Source organism: Pantherophis guttatus, chromosome 1 (genome assembly GCF_059756535.1).
Source record: "Pantherophis guttatus breed Tessera chromosome 1, ASM5975653v1, whole genome shotgun sequence".
NCBI classification, from domain to species: domain Eukaryota; kingdom Metazoa; phylum Chordata; class Lepidosauria; order Squamata; family Colubridae; genus Pantherophis; species Pantherophis guttatus.
Window position 1 is genome coordinate 127,337,519 of NC_142063.1, and position 20,076 is coordinate 127,357,594.

The 20,076-nt window shown below is 38.6% G+C and overlaps 1 protein-coding gene across 1 annotated transcript in view; it reads right to left on the minus strand.

Moving 5' to 3' along the window:
* The window catches only part of ADCY5 (adenylate cyclase 5), a 243,840-nt gene that overhangs the window by 53,887 nt on the left and 169,877 nt on the right, over window positions 1-20,076 (minus strand). Inside the window, exons 4-8 of the mRNA XM_060687913.2 lie at window positions 14,652-14,763; window positions 14,380-14,507; window positions 7,474-7,632; window positions 6,587-6,728; window positions 1,239-1,379 (exon numbers count right to left, since the gene is read on the minus strand). Of these exons, the coding sequence (XP_060543896.1) occupies window positions 1,239-1,379; window positions 6,587-6,728; window positions 7,474-7,632; window positions 14,380-14,507; window positions 14,652-14,763 (682 nt within the window). The remainder of the gene's footprint in view (window positions 1-1,238; window positions 1,380-6,586; window positions 6,729-7,473; window positions 7,633-14,379; window positions 14,508-14,651; window positions 14,764-20,076) is intronic.

Sequence of the window (20,076 nt, forward strand, 5' to 3'; positions counted from 1 at the left end):
ATTGAACAGACATTTCTCTTTTAAAGACTGCATTTACAAACATAAAGCATCTTGATTTTGGACAATTCTACTATACAATAAATAACCTGTGGATTTACTCTTCTATTTATATCTCTAAAGATGACAAAGAATGATAATATTTTGTTATTTTGTGAATTGGGGCTTCAGAAGATAGTTCTAACAATGACTCCTGATATCCATAAGCATATTACATGCTTTCAGAATCAAACAAGAAGTTATCACCCATAAAAGCCTAGTTTATGGCTAAAGTATGTCTAGCAAAACCCCACAACAGCTAAAGGATTAAATACCATTTTCTCTTTAATTTGGATTTATTTCTCTATCTCTGTGAGGAGCTGATCTATAAGTTATGATCTGTGTAGTACCAGCTACAGGGCAAGATACACATATAGTGGATGCTTGCCTCTTTTATGTTTTTTACGGTACCCTGTTAAAGTTTCTTCCGATGCTTTCTTTCTAAATATGGCTATTCAAATCATGAACCATATGCTTGATGCAATTTACATCTCAGAGATTATTTCATGCAGTGAATCTAAGTAAGTCCCTCTCAGTCTTAGTCACCCATTTATAATAGGTGTGAGAAGCGAGAACTACAGGGGTGAAATGCTACCAGTTCGGGCGAGCCAATATTTCTGACGATCAGCTGTGATGCACGATTTATATTAGCTAGAATCGTCGGGTTTCCTGCTTTCTAGCTAATCTAAATCGCATGGCACAGTGGATTCTCCCTCCCTCGCTGTCTATTTATCTTTGCAGACTCGGAAGGCTTCAAAATGTTCCTTTTTTAGTGCTGCCTGGGCACGCCTCAGGCGCGCATGTGTGCGAAGCGCACGCTCGGTAGCAGACTCATAGAACCAATAGCAGACTTCAGAGGATTTCATCGCTGGAGAACTAGTGTGGTTGTAGCAATTTCTAAGCTTCAATCTTTAATTAATTTTCACAAAGCAACTCATTTCAGTACAAGGACAGAGATATTGCATATATGAGAGGGACAGGGGAATCACCAGGAGCTCTTTCTGGCAACTTGCAATAATGCATAATGATCAAAACTTTTATCAAAATAAATTTTTTTTAAAAAAAAAGCATGAATGGAGTAATAAAATAGAAATTATTTTCATGAGTAAAGACAATTCAGGAAAACAGAATATCAAGGAAATTGGGGAATCCATATGTACATTCATACATTTGCAACAATGGCAGTAATATTCCATCCTTACCATTCTTTTCATCTCTTTAGAAACTTGACTGGTGCTTAAGTGATTATAAAAAGAGCGATCTACTCCCCAGTGTGGTGGGTTGTGACCAATGGAATTAGTACGTTGGCGATTCATTTTGGCTATTGTTGCTTTCTCATCTTTCTAGAAAAAGGAATCGAGATAAAGAATTAAATTTTCAAGCTTTATACTGTAGAGCTGAAATTCAACAAACATACAAGGATTAATCTGAGGAAAAACTGTTAAATTTTGCTTCCTAATTTGTCTTTAATCCCGCTGCCACTATAATAGCCAATTAATTTTTTTTGTTAATTTTGCCTATCTAGACATTTCTTCATTTATGATTGTCTTGGGAGATATTGTTTTTTCAAATTTTTTTTACCATAATTATACTGCTGTTTTTATAATTATTAATTATTTTAACAATTCTTTTCTTGGGATGGCCAAAACATTTTCAGTTTTCAAAGGATTGTTCCAAGCTCAAAATGACCTTATTTCAAAGTCAAAATCAGGCCATGAAAAGGTTGCCACAGCCAGCTCAAAACAGGGCACTTCAAGCTCAAAATGTTTCCAATGTAAAATGTCTTATGAATTCCTATCCTTTTCTACTATACCCAAAAAAACATTATACTCATCTGTATGTGTCAGTGGTAGGTTCCTCCTGGTTCGGCCAAGCGGTAGCGGTGACGATATGACGTAACCGAACCGGTTCTCCCCCCCGCCCTCCCACCCACCCACCCACGTTATTCTTACCTTTTATTTGGTCCCACCCCCAATCTATTGCTGCCTCCTGAGTCCCAGCTGATGACTAGAGGGAAAAAAACTGTTTAAACTCTTGCCGCAGGGCTTCAAAGGGCCACCCTACAGCTGATCAGTGTTAAAAGCAAACAAATGAGTCGGGTCGTAAGTGCAAGGACTGGTCGTAAGTGCAAGGACCTTCCAGAAATGACTCTGCCCACCTAGTCACATGACCTCCAAGCCACATCCACAAAATAAGCCACGTCCACAGAATCGGTAGTAAAAAAATTTAGAACCCACCCCTGGTATGTGTGCATGAGAGGAAGACTAGACAGACTGTACGTACAGAGAGGGGACAGCAGACAAAGAATTAAGGCAAACTTTTCCTTTGTTCTCTGTGCAAAAGTATAGTTTTTACAGCCACTTCAAGGTTAAAACATAACTTAAATATACATACAGTTAGTTAATTCTCAGTTCGCATAAACACTATACTATACAATATACCCAATACTTGGATTAAATTGTGGTGTACAGCATATTCTTTACATTTCTAGACAACAGATTTTTTACTTTTATTTCATAAAAACAGTTACATTTGACATTAGCATCTTTGGGCCTCCGTTTTCTGTCCAACTCCTGCAATACTGAAATCAGGAGTGAAATCCAGCAGGTTCTGACAGGTTCTGGAGAACCGGTAGTGGAAATTTTGAGCAGTTCAGAGAACCGGTAGCGAAAATTTTGAGCAGTTCGGAGAACCGGCAAATATCACCTCTGGCTGGCCCCAGAGTGGGGAGGGAATGGGAATTTTGCAGTATCCTTTCCCTGCCATGCCCACCAAGCCATGCCCACAGAACCGGTAGTATATTTATCTTGGCCATGGCTGGTTGCAGCAGGGTATGTAGGAAAGGGCATCTAAAGCAGCACAGAACTACTTCTAGTTTTTGAGGTACGTAGCTTGGAAACTTTTTCTTAGAGTACATTTTAGTTTCCTAGTCAAAGATACTCTCAGGCAAATTGAAAGCTCAATATAAGGCAGACTAATCCATAATGGTATCCCTGTGGAGTCCTAACCAATGGAAGTGGGGAGGGCACCTGGAGACTAAATAATAATTATTTATATATTAAATAGGTAAAAAGACTTTATAATGGACTATAAAATTTGGTACCTCAAATGTTTCATGTGATAATCTTATGCATATTGGTTTAGGATACTTGGGGAGATTTTCAAGCTCCTGTTTGCCCAAATGGAAATATGTATAAGGGAGAGAAAAACACTGATGTGTGGAAGAAATGCCACACGGAGCTAGAATATCTGCACCTCCTGCACCCATTACTTTATGAAACCCCCCCCCCCCCTTGTAGATTAGTCAAGCCAGCCCTTTAGAAAGGAGCTCAGCTGTGCAGGAGTCATTGGCATTGAAAGAGAAGATCAAAAAGACACAGAAAGCAGAGTAGCTTTAGATGTAACTAAGAAGTAAGCTAAGGCAGAACACAGTACAGATTATAGGATTTAGGAGATAGAATACAGAATAAGGTTTGGAATTAGTAGTAAAAGCATAAGTAGTAAAAAAAAATTAACAACATAATAGGTAGGATGTAGTATTGCAAGCTTAAGAATCTTGTGTGTTTACTACAGAGAAGATCTGGGCAAATCATTACATTTTTATTAAATTATCAATGATCCAAATTTTGCTGATTTAGCAGAAATAAAATCCTTCCAAATCTATGGAAGGATGGATTTCTGGTGTTTCATGCTAGCATATAATTCAGGGCAACATAAACTATTTATTTTGTATAATACAAAGGTACACAAATAGAACACTGAGATATTTAGAAGGGACAGGTCCTGATATGTTTATGTGTTACTTATACAGATGATGATGATTTTCTTTGAAAATACTATAGAAAAAAACCACCAGAACAATTTCACCTATAGTGAATGTTTATTCAAATAATCTAAACTTGACCACAATAAAACAGGAACATTTCAAAAACCAATTCACGGAAAATCTTATTTATGCCTCTTTATTTCTATATAACTATATTAGAAGTACTGTCTAATCTATAACAGCTCCAACTACAGACCTCTTGTGCCAGAAAATAAGAAAAACATTGGACAACCACCAACACAGAGGTTTGGAGATTCTAAAAATACAATGATATGAAATCATTTTTAGATTATGTATTTGGTTAACTTTTTAAAAAATTTTGAAATAGCCTCAGTGATTTATTTTACATTCCTAACCCATCTATTCCTGCCCTCCAGCTAAAACTGGTTCTAAATCTACACATTTCAAAAAATATCTCTCATTAGAGATGAGATGCCAAAAAAGGAAGCAAAAACAAAACATTATTCTATGGCCGAATACTATTTAGCCAGGCATTCTGCAAACAGTATTTATCTAAAAAATCTGAAGTTTAAACACTACTGATGGCTTGCTTTATGAAATGAGTAATGGAAAACGATAGGCTCGTGTTAGGAAAGGAAAAATCCCTTACTGCAAATGAATGTTTATCGATTGTTCTTATATGGAGTGAAACTAAGAAAAGACAAGGGAGGGGCGGGGGGAAGGCTCATTATGTTGCTATGGCAAAAACGAGAATAACTATTCAAGCTAATAAGAAAAACTTCTACATATTCTGGGTCATGAACAGATCTTGCTATGCTGCTGCCTCCATTCAGTCAATACACTATGGGAAAATGTGTGCAGTTTGTGCAGGTCAAGCAGCTTGCACTAAATAAAGCTCACTCTGCAAACTTGCCAGTGTTGCTGGGAATTGTAAAACTTCTCTGCAAAAGCCTTTCCAAGTTCAGATTGCTGACAAGTGTGTTCATAGTTCTCTTGAAAAATGTAGCCCTTGTAACAACTCATTTTGTCTGGCGTTAAGAATTAGAATCTGGAAGCTTACTTACTCCACTCCTAAGATTGATCTCAACTATCTTTCAAAGAATATGTTTCAGATTGAGAAGTGAGTTATGTGTTTCGGAAAATGGGAGTTTCGTTCTGAACTTAGGGCAGTGATTACAAAGAAGCAAAATTAAATATATCAGATTTATCATGAAGAGGTATCTGTTTACGAACCTCAAGTCTTTTCCAACATGATAATGCAATATTTATAAAAGTTCAGGTAGATTTTTCTCCTTTACAAATAGGAAAAGATGCATTCAAAAATTCTAAATAATTTGCATGGCCACATATATGTGCCCAAACTATTTATGGGAGGAAACCTAGAACGCCATCTAAGAAATATTGCCTTATTCAGAAGCAAACATGGTTAAAAGAAAAGCACTTTTACCAGGGGCCAGAAATTAAGCAATGCCCTCGCAGATTATAAATCTATACCATAAGGAAAACAACTGAAGTCATGCTTGAGGTTATTTAGAGAACTTCCTTTTCTTTCTCCATGTGCCTTTTGCTCTACCTTGGGAGATTTATTATACTATAAAGTCAAATTATGGTAGTACACGTGACCTTCAGAATAGCAAGTAGCTATTTTCTTTTCCAGAACAGACTATGTATGCACATGAAACTAAATAAGGTCATCACTTTAGAAGAAGAAATATTTATATATTATGAAGCAATGTGCCAGCTGAACAACTGAACGTCCCAGAATTACAGACCAGAAGATTAGCAAGTAAAAATTCTAATGTAGGGGATAATGGAAGCTAGAATTGCTGGTACAATTTACATTGGCACTCAGTTCATGTAAATATGCAAAAGAATTTTCCTCTATTGTCTCGCAGCAGCAGAAAAAAAAAGGAAATGTAGGAACATTTTATTTATAACATTTTATTTATAAAACTAAACAAAAATGCCCTCCCAAAATTTCTGTTAACCAAACAGGGATAGGGTGCTTTGTAAATACTTTGAGAATGTGAATTTCCCCAACATGAGTAGCAATAAAGGAATATATTTTTTAAAGTCTAATAAATATTGACTCGTTTTTATTGCTTGATAATTTTTTACTAAATTTATAAACCTACAACTTTCACTATTAGACCTTCTGAAATCAGAATGATTTGGTTTCAGAAGAGATTATTAAAACTGAAATGAAAATTTAAAATTTCATTAAGGTGTCACATCAGCGGTGAAATCCGGCCGGATCTATCCAGCTCGCACAAACCGGTAGGGCCAGTGGCTCCGCTCACCTGCCGGGATGTCATTAGTCCATTTTTGACCCTCTGCGCATGTGCAGGAGGAAACATTTCAGACAAAATAGTATGGGCCTGGTGGCTCAGCAGACTGATAGCATTGTGATTAATCCCAGCTGTCTTCAATTACTGTAAATTCGAATCTCACCAGGCTCAAGGTTGACTCAGCCTTCCATCCTTTCTAAGGTAGGTAAATTGAGGACCCAGTTTGTGGGGGCAATAAGCTGACTTTGTATAAATATACAAAAGTATGAAGGCTATTGCTTAACGCATTGTAAGCCGCCCTGAGTCTCCGGAGAAGGGCGGCATATAAATCAAATAAAAAAAAAATGCCCCATATAAAAAGGCTACTATGAATGTATACAAATTTATCATGTATAATGTATAATGACTCATCAGCTGTAGCACTCTGCTACATACAGTTTCAGTAATGATTACTTCAATCTTATTTAGTTCTTACCCGTTTTTGGCTGCATTGGACGATGAGGAAAGTCTCTATACTATGCTCCTTGAGGTAAGCATTGCGTTCCCCTCCAAAGCCCAGCTCCACTTCATAATCACCATTCAGATAGTTTAGCGTAGCTTTTGTTATGTGGATTCGCCTTGATTGCAGAAAAAAGACAATCAAATTGTAATATCCATTCGTTAGTAAAAGGAATCAAGTAGTAAACATTTTAGAATGGGTAAGATTGCACTGCATTCCTACCAGTAGTGGGTTCCACTTACCTTCTCTACCGGTTCGGAATCGAGAGAGAGTGTGTGTGTGCGTGCTTGCTTCACTTGTGCACGGCACTTCTGCACATGTGCAGAACCTTCTGCACATGCACAGAGCATCTGTGATGACATCCGGGCGGGTGGGCGGAGCCTCTCGCCGCCGCCACTACTGGTTGGCCCGAACCGGGGCAAACCAGTAGAAACCCACCACTGATTCCTACCCTACAACTACATTTTTTCCCATTATAATCCCCACCCCCACCCCTGTACAGGGCAAAAGTCCTAATATGGGCAATTTAAAAGAAAACATCTATTTGTGTTGGTGAAGTCTTCTCCATGGAAAAACACCAATTTTGTCTCTCTTTCCTAAGACAGATACTTGAATGTGAAAACATAGCACAAATCTATGTTTCATGGAATATTTTTCCAATCAAAGGAACTGCTCAATTTGCTGGTTTATAAAGGGCAAGTCAGAGAAATGTGTTTTTCAGTCTTCTTAATTTAGTAAGCAGGAGATTTAGAAATGAGAACAACATGTGAAAGCACTGTGTGATTCTAGCAATTCTTTGGAGCGGACTTACACTATTTGTATATAGCTCCGTTCTGATACATGGACTGACCGAGAGCTCTTACCCTGCTTTGCCACCAGCTTCCATGTGATTGGCTAATGTGACATCATTTGACCACACATCAAACTGCCATTTCCTGAGGCCCAAGACTCCGCAGTGAACTCTCCCGCTGTGGATTCCAACTCTCATATTCACATTGACGCCCGTCACTTCTCGTACTAATCTGGGGAAAGACATAGGGATAAAGAAAGACCATTCCTAGACAAACAAAACTAAAGGAATGTAAGCATTTATAATAAGCCATTTTGCCTAAATATACTTAAAGACTGCAATTCAACTGAATCAGACAGAAAAAAACGGCAGGCTAGCTAGACAAGCAGGCTGGAGGTATTCTCAGAAGATGAAGTTAGTCAGCTTTCAATTGGCAGAGTCTACAGTTCACAGAAGTGGAAAAGATAAAGCAAAAAGCATACACTACACTCTGGTTTCCATTTCAAAGCCAGCCATAACTTGCCTATTCTAATGAACTTTAATAACCATGCTGCAAAGACAGAAGAGAAAGCGATTATAGAGCTTATTTGTTCATACTACCCCGCCATCAAACTTCCCACGGATGAAACACAATACATATGTGAAACAACTGCTTCAGTGTTATATATCTGGAGTTCTGTTAAAGTCAACCAACAGTTGTTTCTTCTTTAGTTGTTCCAACGGGATCCAGTGTTAAAGAGTTTATAAGGTTGCTCCCAAAATTATCATATGTATATGATTAGTTGAAAATGTTGCTATGGCTGCTGATTATTGTATTGGCCAGGATTAGTGTTGTACAGCCTGTGGTTTAACAGTCCTTTTCAAAGGACAAAACAGATCTCATAGGGCAGATTCTTTCTCAAATCAAGTATACAACTTTGTGACCATAAACTGTATCAGTAGATTCTCTCCAGGTCCTGCCACCTTCTTGAAAAATGCAATTTATTGATAGAGATGATCATTACCGACCATTGTAGTGTTCCAATTCTTAAGCCACAAATGGAAAAGGAAGCATATGACCCTCATTAATTTTTTTTTCCAGACACTGACATGCACACATATTTTTAAGATTTTTTTTAAAGGCACCTTCCCCTGGAAAAAAAAGAACCCTTGAAAAAAATCCTTAACTTCAAAAAGATTCTGTGATCATGCCTTAAACATTTCTTACATAAGAATTTTATGCAATATACTGGCTAATACAGATCTTCATACACATTCAATAAAGGTGAGTTCTCTTGGTGACTATGATTATTTCAAACATAATGGAGACATTAGAGGATAACACCAGCTTCCTCAGATCCTAACTATCATCAGTTATCTCTGCAAATGCATAACTAAGATGTACAAATCCTTGCAATGACAGAATTAAAAGAACTTATTGCATCTATCTTTTGTCCTTCTAAGTTCACAGAGACGATGAAAAGACAAACATATAAAACAAGAATTCGCAGTAAATCTCTCAAACACAGCTTAGACATTCCCTTTCACAATTGCACAATTTAAAAGATAGACACATACACTGGTGACTACTGGCTTAATTGTTAGCTTCATGCATTGGACAGAGGATCATTAGTCATTACTGCATTGTTAACAGAACAGTGGCACTTATATAATTTTGCAGATAATTTCTTAGTGGCCTAGGGGCTACCAGCTAATCACAGCTATACACTGGCTTCTCCTGTGTGCTCACCATATCCCCAGGATATGGATGTAAAAAGGAAATCTATGGATGAACTCTATGGAGAAAAGGAAGTCTAATTTGAAAATGAGATCTATGGAATCTATGGGTGCTTCTTGCTTATCTGCATGAACATAGACTATTGTTATTATTAATTTATCCCAGACCTTTTGCATGAACGAAAACAAAAGTACTAGGAATAAGTAGAAAAATCAGGGAAAGTAATTATGGGCCACTTGCTGGAAACATGTGCAACTAAGTAAAATAATGCCCTTAAGAAGGGATTCTTTGGAAACAATTTACAGCGATTATAGCAAATTAATCCCATTTAACTTCTTGAATGTTATTAAAAAATGTGCTTTGTGGATGTAGCTAATGAGCAGATTTTTTTTTTTTAAAGCAACAAATCTACAAGAAATTTCAAATGTGTTGCCAGGTTATTTAGTTGCACTCTAAACACTACAGGAAATCTGGAAGGCTCCTGGGTCACGCAGAAAACAATAGAGTGATATAAAAATTATATGGCGAAAGTTAAAGCTTTGGAAATATTTTGAACTTTTTATGAAATTAAAGATCTGCCAGGTACTGTATACATCAGTATAATTTTGAAAGGTGACAAAGACCTCTTGAACATTTAGAATCTCTGTTTGTTGTTTGACACTAAGATTTGCAGAGTTATAACTGGAAAGATTGCAGAAGGTATTCCCTCTAACAATTCATCCTAAACCCGTGATGGTGAACCTATGGTATGTGTGCCACAGGTGGCACGTGTAGCCATATCAGTGGGCATGCCAGCCAGCTGATTTTCGGGCCTTCTGGGCCCACCAGAAGTAGGGAAACAGGCTGTTTCCTGCCTCCGGAGGGCCTGGGTGGGGGGGGAGGGGGGGAAGGCCCATTTTTGTTTCTCACCTGGCTCCAGATCCTCTGTATGCATCTGGGGAGGCCTTTCCCACTCCCTCAGAGGCCCACCAGAGGCCTGAAAGGGACCATTTCCCAACTCCTAGTGGGACAGGAAGTGACGTTTTTTGCTGTCCCCAGCCGCCAGAGACTCCTAGAGAGGCCTCTGGAGGCTGGGTACAGCAAAAAAAGTCACTTCCTGTCCCACCGGGAGTTGGGAAATGAGAGACCTCCAGAGGGCTTCCAAGGGAGTGGGAAAGGCTGTTTTCGCCCTTCCCAGATGCATAGAGAAGATCTGGAGCCAAGTGAGAAAGAAAAAAGGGTCATCGCATGCCAGGAGCGGGGGAGGAGGGGGATTGCGCGCGCATGCGCAGGGCGGGACACATAGAATTATGGGTGTGGGCATGCACAGGTGCGAACCTCCCCCGCCCCGCCCTCTTCTGGCACGCGATGGCAAAAAGGTTAACCATCACTGTCCTAAACAGTCAGTCTCATGAAAAAACATTGTGCCTCAGTCAATACAAGACTTGAGGTTTCTGTAATAGCTTTGAATGCTAATAAACACAAACCAGTTGGACTGGCCTCACTCTATGCAGAAGAGCTTTGATTTGATTCAAATCTAATTTTTGGTTCAAATTTAGATTTGGATTACAATGTTTTATTGTAATTCATTTGTTTATGTAATTACTAATAGGCACTTCTGGCTAGTAATTAAAATATGTCAAATATGTCCTCTAAGTTTAATTTGATGCTGGAACTCTTGGCATGTCTAATAAAACAAACTGGTGAAATCCAGGGAGTCTTAAATTTAAACCTAAGATATTATATGAAAATGATATTTTTTTCAATGATGATTAAGAAAACTTTTATTTCAATCTGAAAGTATTATTCTGGGTAAATAGTAACTCAGAATAAATGAAATATTATCCCAGTCAGCAAGACGTTTCTGAGCAAAAAGTTGTTGTTTATTGTCCAGAATCTATATCCATATATACCTGGAGATGACTGTCTCCTGGAAAATATCCTGTTTAAGGCATAAGAATATTTCAATAGTATTACTCAGATGAATGAGGATATTAAAAGATAGATGACTATGTAATGGTTTGTGGGGAAGTATTAATATTGTAAAACTAATTTTGCACCAAAATTGATGTTAATACAGAAATGCCTACTTTCTATTTAAATATTTTAAATATATTAATAAATTAATGACCATTTCTTTATGGAAGTAGAAAATTCTGTTCAAGTACAGCTCCCTTATGATTAGGGTTTTAATTTTCTAGTTTTAAATAATGCCAAGAAGCATACTTGTTAACCACAATCAAGTCCTGGAATAAAAATGATATTAACTATTTATAACTGTGGGCTCAGCTTCAGAGTTAATACTGAGCACCCATATGATCCTGGAAAGTCCTTGGTACTAATCATAGCAGGAATTTGGTTACTTTCAATAGTCAATTTCATTTAACTCGTCAAATTTTTTTAAATTTGATCTTTTTTTCTTGTGAGAATATAATACTCTGAAGCAATTCTTAATTAAAATAGCTGGTAATTTTTTTTCCTCAAAAAAAAAAAATGAACCAAATCTGAATAATCTTTTAGTAACTGTATCTTTAAACCACAGATGGGGACTGCAGCCAAGAAATTAAAAGACACTTGCTCTTGGGGAGGAAGAGCAAATCTAAGCACCATACTAAAAAGCAGAGACATCACCCTGCCAACAAAAGTGTGTATAGACAAGGCTATGGTTTTCCCAGTTGCAATGTATGGCTGTGAAAGTTGGACCAAAGGAAAGGCTGAGCAGCAAAGAATTGAGGCCTTTGAACTATGGTGCTGGAGAAGACTCCTGTGAGTCCCTTGGACTGCAAGGAGATCAAACCAGTCAGTCCTAGAGGAGATCAACCCTGATTGCATTTTAGAAGGCCAGATCCTGAAGATAAAACTCAAATACTTTAGCCACCTAATGAGAAGGAAGGACTCACTGGAGAAGAGCCTAATGCTGAGAAAGATTGAGAGCAAAAGAAGACGGGGACGACAGAGAATGAGGTGGCTGGATGGAGTCACTGAAACAGTAGGCGTGAGCTTAAATGGACTCCAGAGGATGGTAGAGGACAGGAAGGCCTGGAGGAACGTTGTCCATGTGGTTGCGATGGGTCCGACATGACTTCACAACTAACAACAACAACAACAAATCTTTAAACTGTGAGGTTTTACAAAAAGAATACAATAGAATGACAATATACATGGATGAAATGTTTAACAGGTTCTCACAAAGCAGCATTCTAACATCTCATCCTAAATTCTGTTCCTTTGATGTGTATGTGATGTCATGGAATATATAGAAAAGGGACAGGGTTTGTGTCACAATGCTGCCTCCGTTGTCCAGAGCCCAATTATGTCCCCTATGGATTGTTGCTTTTTTTTGAAAATATTGTCTGGCCTTAAGACAATATCTTGGCCTGCCACACAATCCAAATGGCTAAATGGAATTTAGTGAGGTTGTTAGTAAAGTATGCGGCATTTGCAAAGACTTGCACTATGTTTACAACTAGATTTGGAAATAGGTGTGGAGGAGTACTCCATTCTCTGTTTACAAATTGTCCCTTGTCAGCTTTCAAAAAACCTGGTTCCTGCTTTCTGTGGGATGAAAATTATTTAACAATCTTTACCTCACTTCTAAATCTGGAGTGAGAGACTTTCTGTTCTCACTACCTCCTCCGTCTTCCCTGATGAAGAGAGAATGCTTCTCAGACAAATGAAAGTAATAAAGATTAAAAAGCTGAACTGTGAGGCATTATAATTGCTGGACCGTTCAGGAAGCTCTTTTGATAAATTAACAGCTTTTTTGCCTTGCAAACTTTTAGCAATTAGTTGATAAAAGTGTAAGGATTTAGAAAGCTTTTAAATTCTTTACCTTTGAACAGAAATCTACAAGGTACCCTGAAATAATAGGTGCAACTTAGAAAAAGCAGGGTGCCTCTACATTCTATTAAAATTAATGGAAGTAAACAATCAATCAAATACTTGTTTTACACTAATTTTAAGGTACCTTTTGGTATCCAATAGCTTAATAGGTCAAAACAACTCTTCCCCAGGTGATGGGATTGCAACTTCAGACTCTTTGTGTGTATGTGTGCGCACACAAACATATGCCTTTTGTGAGATTCAGCATGCCCTGGAATCAATCTAGCCTTGAGGGAATTTAACTGGGTAGGCATAGCCTATTATTACAGAGGTGTTTACATGGAAGTCAGCCTATCTGCAGCTTCTCTGTATTCATATAGATGCCAGAAAATGTTGAATTAGCATTGTTTGTGCTAAGTCAAGCAAATTGTTAGCTAAACAAAACCCCTCACAGCTCCAGTTGGTATAATTTTAGCTATGTATCAGAGTATAGGTAGCCCTCCACTTACAACCATTCGTTTAGTGACTGAAGTTACAATGGCACTGAAAAAAGGAACTTATCATTGATTCTAACACTTACGACCACTGCAGTATCCTCACAGTCACATGATCAAAATTTGGGTGCTTGGCAACTGGAACAGATTTATGACAGTTATTCTGTCCTGGGGTCATGTGATTAACATTTGTAACCTTCCCAGTTGGCTTCTGACCCTCAAAGTCAATGGGGAAACCAGATTTGCTTAATGACTACATGTTTCATTTAAAAACTGCAGTTATTTGCTTAACAACTGTGGCAAAATGGGCCGTAAAATGCAACTGATTTTTCAGCTCAATTGTGGTCATAAATTGAGGATTACCTGTACAGGGAAAATGTGGATATTGATGTGGAGCAAGTTTTCAATCTTAGTGTCATCCAGGTTCAGATTGGGCCTCTGAATAATACCCATTTTGTCATCAATGTAACATTTTGAAGAAATGAATATGAGGCAAGTTCATGATTATTACTGATATTAGGATTTATTTTTTATATATCTTGTTTTTCCTCTAAGGAACCCATAAGCAGTCACTTCTTATTTTTATTTTTATTATAATAACCTTTGGAGGTAGGCCAGACTGAGCTCCAAGTTATCCACTAAGCTCCATGTTTAAATGAGGTTTCCATAGCATCAATCCATCACTTTAATTGCTACGTCACATCACTATACAACATTATGGAAAATGGTGCCAGCACACATTTGCATTGTTACTGAATCAGCATTCCAACTGAGGGTATTATTAAACATCAGTCTATATCTAATCTCTCCAATCTGATGCCTTATCATGCGGCACCACTACAACACCTAGAATTCCTAGCAGACATTGGCACTGCTGACTGGGAATTTCAGAAACTATAGTTTTAAAGCATTTGGAATACTCATTTGATATATGATCATTACTCCACCTTGGGGTGTGTATACTTACGAAATGGCTTCTATCATATCCATTCCCATTTCAACACAGCAGTGTGCATGATCTGCTCTGGCTTCAGGTAATCCAGATACACAGTAATAGCAATCACCTAAGATTTTTATACGTAAACAGTGATTCTCCTGCAAAACAGGGAGAAGAAATGCACTTTTATTTCACGATCCAGGATGTTGACAGGCTGCCTTTGAAGGCAACAGACAATTTGCAATAGACTAAAATAGGACACAACCATGATTGAGGAAGCAAAGGATGGGAACCCTACTTACAGCAGCAAGCTTATCAAATCTGGCAAAGAGTTCGTTCAGCGTCATGACCAACTCCTGAGCAGTACACTGGGATGCGAGACTGGTAAAACCCTCAATGTCTGCGAAGAGGATGCTGTGGGAGAGAGAGCAGGAAAAAGAAGAGGAGAGGCAGACAGTTCAATAAAAGATGCTCTTCAACTCATTTTAATAGATTCTCCTTTATCTCTAAAAGTGCAGGTAGTTCAGGAGGGGTGTTTGTAATGAATATGAGCAACCTGGTCAAGGGATGCTTTATATCTGCTGCAAACTCTGTATGTGAAAATGTCTCATGATAGGCAACAATTAGCAGGCACTTGATTGATAGATAATGGAAGGCAGTTTGTCTGCTCTTTGCTGTATAATTTCCAGCCTAAAACAGATCATGGGTGCTCAGGTTTTTCTAGATGGCCTTTCTTAGCTTTGAAATACATTTGAGTGCATTCTCCAAAAGAGTTTGTTAGGCAAGAGCACAAAATTAAATTTCTGGTTTTTTAAATAATATATATATATTACACACACACACATACACACACTCATAATTGTTTTTGCCTTCTGTCACATTAACAGTTACAATTAGTTAGCAATTCTGGAGGTTTCTCAATATTGCACTTTAAATTCTGACTATGGAGATACATAGTATATATAGTATACAGTTTCAAGGCAAATTTTTACATATTCTAAAAAATTACAATTCTCATACTTTAAGAATTTTATTCAAATTCTTAAACTTATCTGAAATATACCTTATACCTTCATATGTAATATAATGTTATACCATTGATGGATAAGTAAAGTAAAAGTAAAGGAGTCCCTGAGGATTTTATTTCGCTAGTTGTTGCCAACTCTAGGGGGCAGTGCTCATCTCTGTTTCAAGGCCACTGAGCTAGCGCTGTACAAAGACATTTCTATGGTCATGTCGCCAGCATGACATCATGGGGCACTGTTACCTTCCCACTGAAGTGGTACCTGTTTACCTACTCACATGTGCATCAGTGGTGGGTTGCCTCCGGTTCTGACCGATTCACAAGAACTGGTAGTAAAACCGGTGGGAGGCTCCGCCCACTGACCGAGACATCATCAGAAGTGATCTGCGCATGCGCAGAAGAGCGCGTGCGGGCACGATGCGAACTGGTAGTAATGGTAAGTAGAACCCACTCCTGATGTGCATGCTTTCAAACTGCAGGATTGGCAGGAGCTAGGTTGAGGACAGGAGCTCACCCTGCTATGTGGCGCTCAGGCTTCGAACCTGGGTTTCTGATTTTCTAACTAACAAAACCAGTGCCCTTACCACTGAGTTACCACACCACACTTCATGGATAAATTGCCCCTCAAAATTATAACCAAAATACCATGAACAATACACCCATGGATAGGCTGACTTGTAATTTTCAGGGTATTTTGGTTAAAAGTGCAAAGGTCTGCTTATCCATGGATGGATTTATATGCAGGTACTTTAAAAATGTATTACCAGATACACTAGTGGATAAGTGCATTTGCTAGTAAGCCAAACCAGGGGTGGGTTCTACTTACCTTTACTACCGGTTCGCAATGGGGTGGTGGGTAACAATTCCTTTTTTACACATTAACAAAATACAAAATTACTGTACATAAAATACCAGTATAAATAGATGACACCACCATCCAGCAGAAAGTTAAGGTAGATAGCTACTACAGCAACATAATATATTTGACATTTAATTTAATAACATTAACTCAAATATTACATATAGCTACAATAATCTGGTTAATATTGAGGGTCAGTACATAAAATTCACCCATTTTCCATTTGTGACTCACCTAACTTCCCACTACAGGATGCTCCAATACCCTTTCCACTTATCACTTGAGTCTGCAGTGTGAAGTAACACTTAAACTTCAATTTAAGGTTAATGGATAAAATAATTCCACTCATTCTTTTCAAAATAGTGATTATTTCTAGTGAAATAATTCTCAGAAGGCTATGGGTAGAGTTTATCCACAGAACAACAGCAATGTAGTTTCTCCTGTCCTTGAGATACGAGGAAAATATACTGATATGGAAAACCCTGTCCCAAAGCCTATTTTTATTGCATTGCAGCAACAGGGCTGATCAACGCAATCTGGGGGTACATACAGGGGTGGGTTCTAATTTTTTTTTACTACTGGTTCTGTGGGCGTGGCTTATTTTGTAGGTGTGGCTTATTTTGTGGGCATGGCTTGATGGTCATGTGACAATTATTTAGGATTTAGCAGAGGTACTGGTCTACCAGGCTGTTCTGTCCCCCCACCTCACATAGGCAGACACACAAGCAAAAGATATCTACCAGTAATTTATTTTTACAAGCCGACCTGAATCCCTTTAGCAGATAAAAATTCTGGCAGCTACTTTCCGAATGCCTGCCAAGTTTCTTATCACCTCTAGAAACAGGAGTCAGCGTATCTGTAGTCCGTTGCTGGGGCAACCAAGAGTTCAAAGAGTAGTCAGAAGTCATTCACAAAGTCCAAGCCTTAAGTCCGAAAAATATCCCATCTGAAGCTCACGATATGTAGTTTTTGTCCATCACAGAGCCTGCAGAGCAACCCCACCCACTTTTATCCCCTGTGGGGCATGGCTCAGGGACTCAGCAATCTCTGGCCCTTTCCCACCTCTTCCTTTGCTGTGCACGCCTCTCCCTCCGATGCTGCCTGGGATCAATCCAAGATTGATCTTCATCACTCCCTATTAGTGGGTGCCCCAACATGCTTTCCTCCTAGCCTTCAAATGGAACCTGAGGCGTTGCCAGAAAGGAGGGTCCTGGAGAGGGAAGCCTTGTCAGTTGCTCCCCATCACTTTCAGAGTCATCTTCCTCCGTGAGGACAGGCTCGGGAGCCAGAGTCACAACACAGGCTGTACCGATCTACCCATTTATTTTTGCAGGCACTGGTCTACTCATGTATTTTTGCAGGCACTGGTCTACTCATGTATTTTTGTAGGCACTGGTCTACCCATTTATTTTTGCAGGCACCGGTCTACTCATTTGTTTTCTTTTAACACTGATCAGCTGTAGGGCAGCCCTTTGAAGCCCCACGGCAAGAGTTTAAACAGTTTTTTTCCCTCTAGCCATCAGCTGGGACTCAGGAGGCAGCAATAGATTGGAGGTGGGGCCAAATAAAAGGTTAGAATAACGTGGGGGGTGGGGGGAGTTGGGGGGTCGGCGGTCAGGGATGCAGAACCAGTTCAGTGACATCATATCATCACCGCTACTGGCTGGGCCGAATCGGGAGGAACCCACCACTGGGTACATACCATCGGAACAGAGACTGGTAAACTCCTTTCTCTTCTTATACAACGTCACATATTGACAAGAAAATCAACCATTTACCCTAGTGTTAATATATAGTAGGGCAATTTTTTAGATTGAGCAACCATTTTTATTTGTAGACATTGCTTCTTAATGATTCACAACATCATGGGTAGAAGTCAGGTCACTTGGGAACCTGACCAGTTGTTCTTTTTAGAAGAACCCGATGGAACTAACTTTGGGAGAGCCAAAGCGATTAAAAATAAAGATTTCTGCAGAGCACAACCATTCAGCAGTAGAATTCTTAAAATATGGTAGCTACCGTGTTTCCCCGAAAATAAGACCGTCTTATATATATATATATATTTTGAACCCCGAAATAAGCGCTTGGCCTTATTTTCGGGAAGGTCTTATTATTTTGGGGCGCGTGGAGCAAGATGGGGCTCCTCTTGCCATCTTTCCTGATTTCCAGCTCTGTGTTTAAATATTTTCGGGGAGGGCTTATTTTCGGGGGGAGGCTTATTTTAGTGCATGTGCTCAAAAGCCGTATTGGGTTTATTATCAGGGGATGTCTTATTTTTGGGAAAACAGGATACCAATCTTATACATGGGGACTAGACATATTCTCAAAGTGCATAACTATCAGTTATACTAGTATGTGGCTATCAGTTATTTATTTATTTGTATCCTGCCTTTATTATATTTACAAATAACTCAAGGTGCTGAATATATCCAATACACCTTTTTCCTCCCATTTTCCCCACAACAGCAATCCTCTGAGGTGAACTGAGATGAGAGCGAGTGACTGGCCCAACATCACCCAGCTGGCTTTCATGCCTAAGGTCAGTCTTGAACTTACAGTCTTCTGCTTTCTAGCCTGGTGCTTTAACCACTAGACCAAACTGATTATACTGGTATGTTCAGAATTGTTGGGAGAAATGAGAAGATATTACTACCCCATGCCTCGCTTGTGGGCTACCCAGGTATTTGATTGGCTTTAGTCTGATCTATCCATTGTCACATGGGTAATGGTTGTTGTCATTTCTCAATTCCTATGTGGCTGATCTTGTTTTTTGCCAGAACAACACGCTGGAAGAAAACTGACTTCCTACTCTGTCAGTTCTGAGAAATAAGTATTAGCTCTTAAATAAGTTCACCATCTGAAAGTCTGATTCTATCAAATCCTATTGAAACCAGATTTTGCCAAACACCATCTGTCCCATTCAAGTGAAACGTAACAGAAATACTGTGCAAAGGAGCAAAGGAACAACATCACTTCAAGGAAAGAAAGAGTGCCACAGAGCAAATAATTCTGACTAAATAACTGGCCTAGTTTCCCCAATAATACCCTGAACAAAAATAGAAACCAATTGACATACTAAAGCTAAGAGCTTTATTTAAAGTGCCGGGGAACTCTGCCGATTCAGCCTTAGTTAAAAGTAGCTGAGTATTGTGGAAGCACCTTACAACTTTCTTATCCCTAGCCCTGACAGGAATAGCGTCAGCAGTTTCTGCTCTCCCTTTTTTAAACCCCTGCAGCAGAAAACTAAAAAAAAAAAAAGACTTTTAAACAATTATTGATTTCAACAAGAAAAATGCCATTTGTCCATGACAAATGTCATCTTAGCAAAGGACTCCAAGGACAGCAGAAATTCTACCTTATCTGAGGTCACCTAGGATGATCCTAGCAGAATCTTTTCTCTTACCTGGTTCCTGATACATAAAAGCCTGTAAGAGGAGGAGGATGAAATTAGAATTTTCCACTTATATCCTTGACTGCCTCTTAGTCACCAAAATAAATTGGTCACATGCAGATCTGCATATGTAGACTAATATAAGCACACTATGAGCAGGAATTGTGTGTGTGTGTGTGTGTGTGTGTGTGTGTGCATGAAGTATATATATATATATATTATATTTATACACATATAAAGTATAAATTGTATATATTTTATATGTGTATATGTGTGTGAATGTATGTATACACACTCACACAAATCCTTTACTTGAGTTGTAAATTTTATCTTTGGATGTTTACGAGTCAAGCATTTTGTAAGAGCTATTGTTTTCTTGTTAGCACAATTATCTAAATATAATAAATGATTTCATCAGTGTTTATTGAAGGCTTTGCTCTGGCTTATATTATC